Here is a 10,000-nt window from a genome sequence, read left to right as displayed (position 1 = left end):
GGTCCACTTCATTCTGTTTCCTTTACTTATTGTAATATAAATTAATAAAAAGCTTTTTTCAAACCCTGTTTACCATCAATCTAGCAACTGGGTGTATCATATTGAAAACAAGAAAATTATATAAATGAATCATATAACAAAAACATTGCCACCACAAGACAAAAGCATTTTACCTTGCTTACAGTGTTGCCATTTGGGCAGTTTTTCCCACTAATTCTAGGGGTTATGGTGCACATTTACTGAATGTAAATCCTGTCTAGCAACTTCATGTTGTTTTATTGCTGATTTTTGTCTCATTTCAAGCATTTCCTGTTATCTAAACATGTGTAAATGAATCTGAAAATGGTTACATATTACATGATCTATATCTTTCAGATAATTGGTAAATGTTAAAACACAAATATACTATACACCTCTTATATAACACCATTTAAAGTTGTTCAATCTAGATCATGCCTTGTATATGTGTTTGACTCATCTGGATGAGGAGAAATACACCCGAGGGCAACTGCTATCACTGGCTTAAAACCTAAATCTATCAGCAGTATGTATTTAGTCCATAGAACATACATCACTCTTTAAAAGGGAATGATGCTTCACAAGCTGTTCTTTATCAACTACAGGGCAGCTTCATAATATGACTCCTGTTTGCTGTACTTTTACTTGTACTTGCTATAGTTCTTGATATGCAACATATAATATTTAAAGCTTGTTATTTATAGTAGAAATGATGCTCCAGAACATAATGGAAACAGAAAAGGTTGATATTCTCCTTGTAATAAGAGCAAATTTGATAAGATATGAAAAATTTTGTTCTCCTTAACAAAATACACTGAATGACATCTTGAAACTGATCTGAATCAGCAAGGCATTCACCTAAAAATCTCTTGAAATCAGCACTCACAGCAAGTTTACATCTAAGCTATATTCATCTATATTTTCTATGGTAAAATTTGCCATACATATTTGTATATACATATATTAGTTAGTTGTATGTGATATGATAGAACAATACTTTCTGTACAAATGCCAGAAAAAAATAAATAAATATATTGAGTTGGGAAAAACAACTTTTCAAGTCTACTCTATCAGGAATGCAAATCTGTAGATGGCAACACTGCTTGCTAATTCTCAAGGACTTAACTCACATAAAAGTCAACTTCACTTATAACAAAATCCATCTCAAAAATATACAGCAATTTTATTCTAAGCCTATCTTCCACATAACAAATAAATCCAAATGCTTTTGGTAGCAAATGGAAGAAAGCTGAAGCAACCATAAAATCACATTGCAACCATGCTTTGATTTGGAAACTATTCAGAAACACAAAACAATGTGTCAACTATCACAAACAGAAGAAATTACTTCCATGCAGAGCAATGGAAAATAATACCACACACACTTTATAATAAAATTACATAATATATTTGGAACATGTAATACCCTTCAAAAAGATTTAAAACTCAACATAAAAAAATGATATATACAATGCCATTTTCTGTTACCAAACACAAGGATTCACTGAATTTTAGCAAAATGTTCAACTAATTGTATAATACAAATTTTGTATCAAATGAAAATTAAAATGCTTGAGATTCAATTTTCAAATATTCCTACATTCTGAGACATTCCTTGTTTATGTTCAAAATTATAACCATCATTTTAAGAAATGCACTATGACAAAATGTTATCTACAAACTCTTTAACTACATAAAAGAAGAGAGGAAAAGCTTCAGCTAGTAATTCATAATTGACCATATTATTCTACAATCTTTCATGTCTTGTCACTTTTCTACAAAATCTGGGTAATAGGGAAGAGAGACCTAGAGCATTCTTTGCCCAGATCCTGCTATTTTTTCACAAGCAATGAGGATCTACAATTTTTGATTGTCAATAGAGTTTGCAAACTGTTCCCATACAGTTAAAATGTCATTATAAACACTTTGATGCCAGCCTAGGGAACAAGGGTGGAGTCTGCTCAGTGGACTCTAAGCTTGTTGCATTTCACCAAGCAACACTCCCTCTTTTGTGGCCACTAGACTGTTTATTTATCAAACATAATGTCAGATACCTGCACCAGAAACAAACAAACAAACAAACAAAAAAAAAATATATATATAAAGAAATTGTCTCTTTTCTGTGTCAGCAAGAAGTGGGCAGGGCCCAAGGGTGGCATTCACATAGGAATTTAAATCCTCCAGACCACCTTGCCACATCTTTGGCAATGAGTTCATACCCATGAAGGCCATAAGACTCTTTAGATGAGACAATATGTTTGAATATTTTACTAAAATAAGGTAGAGAGACCCTACACTTATTTTTGTTATGATTTAAAGTCACTGTTCATACCAGTTACTGTTATTTCAATCCTTTCAGAACTGTCAGCAATCTTTTCTATTTACAGTGTATCATACCTGCTAAACATGTAAAATACAAGTGATATTCTGATTCTAAAACTTAACCCAATTGTTCCAGATATTATGAATGCATGCCATGTCCAAATAAGCCCAAACACAGGGTGGCATGTATATATGCCATGACTCAGCTAGGACCAAAGGCCAGATGTCTTGTAATATGCCATGAGATTCAAACATCAGTTTGTCTTCATTTATAGTTTTATTTGTTAACCCATTCGTGCCGGATGACATGCTCTCACGTCATGAAAATTTTTCTCTCCTGTGAGATGAGGTCCTATCGCGTCATGATCTTGTTTTATATAGTTATATATATATACTCATTGCATTTCCATCTGTATAGACATATTGTTCTTGACTTATCAAAAAACGCCTCTCAACATCCCATAAAATGAGGCGGGTGTAGAGCGCACAGAGAAGCGTAAGGCAGTATCGCGCCGGGATAGATCTAGCACCTGGAAGCTCCATGCATTTGTTATCTTAATGGCAGGAGCAGCATTAGGCAAATAATCTGATTCATTAATTCATTTTTACACAGGCACGGACACTCTCACACTCTCTCACACACGCACACGCACACGAAAACACAAACGCAAACGCAAACGCAAACGCACACGCACACGCATACACACACACTCGCACTCACACACGCATGCACTCACACACACACGCACTCACACACACACGCACATGCTCACGCACATGCACTCGCACGCTCGCACTCGCACACTCTCAAACTCTCACACTCTTGCACTATCTCAATAATTTGAAATGTTAGAAGGCACTGTGTCTTTTTTTTGTCAAGAATTACTATTTCTTTCAAAGTGAACTGATTGGTTTAAAAGTGTATCGAAACTGCATAATAGGTATAATATTTGGCATACACATCACCCTTGACCTCTGCCCCATAATGTATCCATGTCTCCAAAACAAAATATCACTTATTCTCTTTTCTTTCTCTATTCCCTAACATAGAGTCTAATCCACATGTACATACTATAATATCATTCTATTACAACCTGGCCAAAGCAATGAAATGGATAATATATACCTCACAATAAGGGTAAACCCTCATTTCATGTACTACACATTCAGGCCAACGGTATTCCAAGCATAAGGATTCACAGCAGCGGTATTGCTGGTGTAGTATTGCGAGTGGCCAGGAAGAACAACCACTGTAAATATCTCATATAGTACTCCAACTTCCACACCTACTGCTTTACTAAACATTGAGAATAACAAAAATCAATGAGAATACTTTTCAAGCATTCATGCAAATCATCAGCTATAATCTGAAAATTCTTGACGAGGGAAAGGCAGCCTGCTTTCTTTAACAATGTTCTTATATGTAAAATATTTGAATATCTTATCTCTCCCTCCATTCTCAACCCTCTGTATCTATTTTCCTCTTTTGAAAATGATACTGCCTGCACTATATATACACATCTATGCTTACACATTCACAAGGCTTGAAATACATTATAGTCTCCAGAGGTGGATTATATTTTGAACAATATAACTTGCCCATTTGGCTGCCTAGTTGATAAAACTACAAAAGTGACAGAAGATGATCAATTAAGGAAATGTACATTATGAATTATCCTTAACCTTTTGACCTTGCATCCTTTTAGTTTATCATTATTCTATCAAGCACAGGTTCAAAAGGATCAGTGTCTAAGAGAAAAAAAGGTAAAGCTTAATGACTAAACAATCACTAAAAAATGTGAGCATGGATGGCCATAGCCTCACAATGACTATGAAGAGGTGGTCAAGTTATAATGATTAAGTAACACATTTCATATTCTGCATCCCTGTGGCCCCTTTCAATTCATTCTCAAGCCTTTAATAAATGATAGTAAAAAAAATGTTTTTGCACTCTTCACTTATTCTAATGCTTGCAACTATCGATCAGAATGTCTATTCTGTTAGATATTAATGGAATGGATAACATCTCTTTACTTTCTGCTAGTCAACTGGTTTGAAGTTGAGCCACTGTTCATACACTCTTATCAGGGTCTACATACATACCACCTTTTTTATGTGCAGTAAGAAGATGGAGAAACACACATTCACATGAATACAATGTGATAATGGCAAGGTGACTCCAAGTGAGATTTCACTAACTTTTAGATATAGCTGATACATGGAGCATCAGAACAAGGAATGTGAAATATACAGTGGAAAGAGTATGCAAGACAATAAGTTAAGCGTGTTCCCCTTAACCAGTCTATGGGAGCCCTACTCTGATTTATGACTGAAACTATCCAGCCACAGCTTTTATAATATCCTAAAATAAATGCAGCAAAAGGGTGGAGATACCCTTTCCATTGAAAAAACAGTGCTGCATAAATTTTCTTACAATGAATAAATTCTTATATTTACTCTATAATTAACTATTTCAGTGGCATGGCCGGTAAGGATTGAGATCCATAGTGAGTAATAGTACAAGGCTGCTTCACCCTTTTAATACCAACCCACCCTTACAATGTGAGCAAATTGTTATTTCAATCTCCCAAATTAACTGCTTCCCCTTGTGATGCAGTGGGGGTTGTTACCAGCAGCTTAACCCAGCAGTAGAAGGAGATGGATGGACCCCACAACCAACAGGACTCATACATCAGGACATGAAGGGTCAGGTAGGTTCATGCTGTTTATATGGGCTTTAACAGGAAAATACTGTTCCACTGTATTCTACCCTATACCAGCCTTAGTAAAAGCTTTATTTGTACAGAAGACAGTGTAGAGTACTACATATTAGCTAGAGGATATGAACACCTTATAAGAATACATTATTATCAAAGATGACAATTGTTCCCACAATGCTTATACTAGTGATAATTCTGATATATGCATCTATAATACATATCATTTGCATCAGTATTAATCTATTCTTTGTGATAAGCAATGCCTATAGTGATTATAATGATGTGTCAATTTCCAGGTTTTGAATACTTTTAATAAAATGAGAGTGAGTTCTACGCTGTGATATCGTACATTCACATCAGCTATAACTGTACTATCAATGGTTCTAGTTATAGAGACAGCAACAAGGGTTATGTATATCTTACTCCTGCGCTAGCTCTAGTAATAGAGAAAGCAACAGGGGTAACATATATTTTACTACTACATTCAAAGTATTCACACTGTATGACTGATTTCCATACCAGTAAACACACCTATCAAAAAAGATAATTATCATTTATTACACAAATTACTCTTGGCAAAATAACTACAGAATAAAATTGCAGTAAATTACTGAATACTCCTCAGCCCCATATGCTGCCATCTATTAGAGGACTTAAGTACATAAGACAGTCACTGATCAGATATGAGAAACATGTTCCCAGGTGTCTCTCAAGTACAGCACCAGCATTAAATGGGTTAAATGGCTGAAAAGAGGGAGAAACTTGTCCTAACTTAACCCTATGATGACGGTGCGTCACACTCGTGTGACACAGCCAAACTCCCGATGCCGGGGCGTCATGCCAGTGTGACGATTACAATGCAATATTGCAATCGCCCGGCATAGGGGTCTTCTCGTAGTGAGTGCCCCATCGGGAAAGGGTTAAGAACTACTCTGAGAATGCTGAGCACAAGTGCAATAACCCTATTATGCTTGCTGTAAATAAGACATGATACCTATGGCTCTTATCTAACTAACCAAACTAATTCTACATTTAACCCTTAACAAATTTCTGGCATTATGAAAAAATCTAAGACCAACAAAAATCCAATTTTACATGTGCAGCATAATAAAAGGGACACAGATTTAAGAGTATGTTAGAGGAATATTTCAAGAACAAGAGCTGATCCATCTAATATAGGTTATTAATGTAAAATATCATATAATCAAGCAGTCAATTAATAGAGGTATGATTTTTCATTTCATGAATAATTCAGTGTACTAATAGGAAAGGAACGTATCCACGTAATGTCTTTTCTTTAAGTATGGGGGTACATACTGTACCTCTAGCTATGAAAAGAAATGCATAATGCATATCAATATTCAGCCAGACAACTCTATTCAATCAATCAGATATTGAATTGTATTTTTTTAGCATGCCATAAAGACAATATCTAAGACAAAACAATGATTGTCAAGTCAATATACTGAAAGCCTTATAAAAATATAAATGACAATACTACTCCTACTTACATTCTTTATCACAAATAAAAAAATAATAATTGGAAAAATCCCAAACATTCCCATATTAGCATTGGAACATTTTCACATCTTTTTAAAAAGATAACAGAAAAAAGTGAATATAATCGTATATGCTGCTCTTCCCCTCAATAAGAATAATCAGACGTAATACAAACACAACAGAACAGCAACAAAAGAAGTTGAACAGAAACTGCAAATCTGCTTCAGATTCTTGTAGCACATACAATCTCCCTACCATCTTTGGAGATCACATGGTAAAGCAGGTTTGTAAGGGAAACACCAGAATTAGTTCCAGTCCAGTGAAGGTGCTAGGCTGAGCAGTACAGTAATAAAGGATTTCAGTTTTGACCTACTCATTAACTCTTTCTCAGGCATACCAGCAACCTTATCTAATTCACCTCTAGAACTAGAAGAGAGATTGTAAAACTGATGGCATCATGCAGAAAGTGTCCCTTTTGGCAATTTAACAATACATAACTGAGGCACATATGTTTCCTCTATTATAAATGTAACAAAGACATATGAGAGCCTGAAATAAGATTTACAGGAGATAAGGTATTATGGTAAGGGTAATAACAACAAATATTATTATAAATGACAGAGATAAGTTCTATTGCTATGAAACTGGAGTCTAGGTAATATCTGCTCAGCAAGATATCAAAATTACAAGAAATAATAATAACAAACAACTGCATGCAGTCAAAATTGAGAACATTTGTGAAGACATATTATGTTCCCTCAATTCTTAACCCCTAAAGACCGATTGACCATAATGGTAAATAGCGCCTGCAAATCAAGTTGTCTCAACTGAACAGTTTTTAAGAACTGGCAAGTTTTTTTCCCACCTTTCTTTTAAGACTAAGTGTAAATTTGTATATCTGGTAATGTCTAGCACTTTCCCTCCAGCCTAGAAGAACCATGAGCTATCCCTACCTATACCTATGACTTTCTATCCCACTAGGTCTCCCTCTATACAGATGACGACATCTAACATCCTTCCCTTGTCCCCTTCCCCTTCATAATCTTGGCATGGCTGAGTTACTTGTGACATTATATTTCCCCTTTGGAATGTACATATACATATAGATATCTATACATGATTATCATAAACATAATAATGAATACATATTTTTTTTATCCTTTACTGTGTTTATTTAGATACTTTTAGTAAATTTTCCCCATTTTCTCTCACATAAAAAGAGTAACTTTTTCAACTTAAACTCCATTGTTCAGTTACTGTGTGGTATATCAGTCTGAGAAATACATTTCCTTGTTCATAAAAATGGTCCCTTCACAAGCATAATAGAAAAAAATAAGCCCTTATCTATAGTTGAAAATATAATGATAATTTCAGCTGGGAAGTAAAGTGGATTAAGGAAATGCGGTCTTTAGAGGTTAAGCATGAAATGCTTTACAAAAAAAATTCAGTGTATATATCTGTTATCTTTAAAAAAAGGACTAGTTATGACCTAAACAGGATCACTTACAAGATATGGGAAAAACAATTATATACATCTAACAGACAAACATGCAGAAACTCACTCACACTCACACCCACACCCACACCCTTACAAACTTACTGTCACACACTCACACTGTCACACTGTCACACACTGTCACACTGTCACACACTGTCACACACTCACACTGTCACACACTCACACTGTCACACACTCACACTGTCACACACTCACACTGTCTCACACTCACACTGTCTCACACTCACACTGTCACACACTCACACTGTCACACACTCACACTGTCACACACTCACACTGTCACACACTCACACTGTCACACACTCACACTGTCACACACTCACACTGTCACACACTCACACTGTCACACACTCACACTGTCACACACTCACACTGTCTCACACTCACACTGTCACACACTCACACTGTCACACACTCACACTGTCACACACTCACACTGTCACACACTCACACTGTCACACACTCACACTGTCACACACTCACACTGTCACACACTCACACTGTCACACACTCACACTGTCACACACTCACACTGTCACACACTCACACTGTCACACTGTCACACACTCACACTGTCACACACTCACACTGTCACACACTCACACTGTCACACACTCACACTGTCACACACTCACACTGTCACACACTCACACTGTCACACACTCACACTGTCTCACACTTACACTGTCTCACACTTACACTGTCTCACACTCACACTCACACTCATACTCATACTCATACTCATACTCACTCATACTCACACTCACACTCACACTCATACTCATACTCATACTCATACTCACACCCTCTCTCACACTCTCACACACACACACACACACACACACACACACACACACACACACACACACACACACACACACACACACACACACACACACACACACACACACACACCTATATTTCTAGAATTTCAATTCTAAAGATTTACATTTTAGAACTCACTGAATGAGATGTCCAAGTCTAATCTATAGGTACAATATTTTTTGTCTTGGTTTATCTGTAGACAGCAATGATAATTTTCTTTTTTGCTGGATCTTGAACAATTTCATATTTGGAAATTCATTCTAATAATAATCATACCATTCATTGCATTCACTTCCGAAAATATTTGCACTCGCTTAAAATAAATGGACTTGTTATTACAAATACTAAACTCTGTAACACCTAACACTGAAACTCAGTTCTGACTACTTTTCAATGTTGTAATAAATCTCTCAAATCTGAATATTTCATGGGTGCCTGTTCACCTGTAGTCTAAGATAACTGTTGAAACCATTGCCACACATCATAAGCTGGCCACATGTTATAGCATCATACAACTTTCAGAGGTGAGCCAGATGAACCATATCTAAGAATTCATTTGAACTAATCTTCTTTTCTCACCTGGATTGTGTCCAAGTGCATAGAGGAGTGACAGGCCAAAGAGTGCAGAGTAATCATCTCCACAACAATCTAAAGATGAAAATATGGACTGGAGAAAAGGTCTTGATGTCACAGGTCTCTCTTTCGGCTGAGATTCCCCAGCACTGGCTCTGTGAGGTTAGAGAGAACTGGTTATATGCAGGACTGATTTCACAGCACTTCACTAATAGCTATGCAGATTGATACCAGTATCAATCATATCTTCAAGCAGGCTTCTTTACATTTGCTCAAGGTCAAATCTTTATAATATTTTAAAGTAAACTGCAAGTTCTGCCTTCAGAGCCATTATTACAATTATCGCCAATAAAAGAGGCAAAAGATAAGTAACCACATATTCCTTATTTGATAAAAATAATAACAAATATGATCATAAAAATAGGATAAAATAGGACATATTACCCTGCTTGATCTGATGCTCTCAGCTGCTCCTTCTCTTCATCTGTAATATTTACATGCGTTGCCTCAAGATCAGAGATCC

The 10,000-nt window shown here is 36.0% G+C and overlaps 1 protein-coding gene across 1 annotated transcript in view; it reads right to left on the bottom strand.

The window, feature by feature from the left end:
• The window catches only part of ema (C-type lectin domain containing ema), a 51,756-nt gene that overhangs the window by 24,366 nt on the left and 17,390 nt on the right, over window positions 1–10,000 (bottom strand). The window contains exons 10-11 of the mRNA XM_086535775.1: window positions 9,922–10,000; window positions 9,484–9,632 (exon numbers count right to left, since the gene is read on the bottom strand). The exon at window positions 9,922–10,000 is cut by the window's right edge and continues 45 nt beyond it. Of these exons, the coding sequence (XP_086391901.1) occupies window positions 9,484–9,632; window positions 9,922–10,000 (228 nt within the window). The remainder of the gene's footprint in view (window positions 1–9,483; window positions 9,633–9,921) is intronic.

Source organism: Penaeus japonicus, unplaced genomic scaffold (genome assembly GCF_977035675.1).
Source record: "Penaeus japonicus unplaced genomic scaffold, GWHDUDI00000001_assembly GWHDUDI00000004, whole genome shotgun sequence".
NCBI classification, from domain to species: domain Eukaryota; kingdom Metazoa; phylum Arthropoda; class Malacostraca; order Decapoda; family Penaeidae; genus Penaeus; species Penaeus japonicus.
This window is presented reverse-complemented; position numbering and strand designations above follow the sequence as displayed.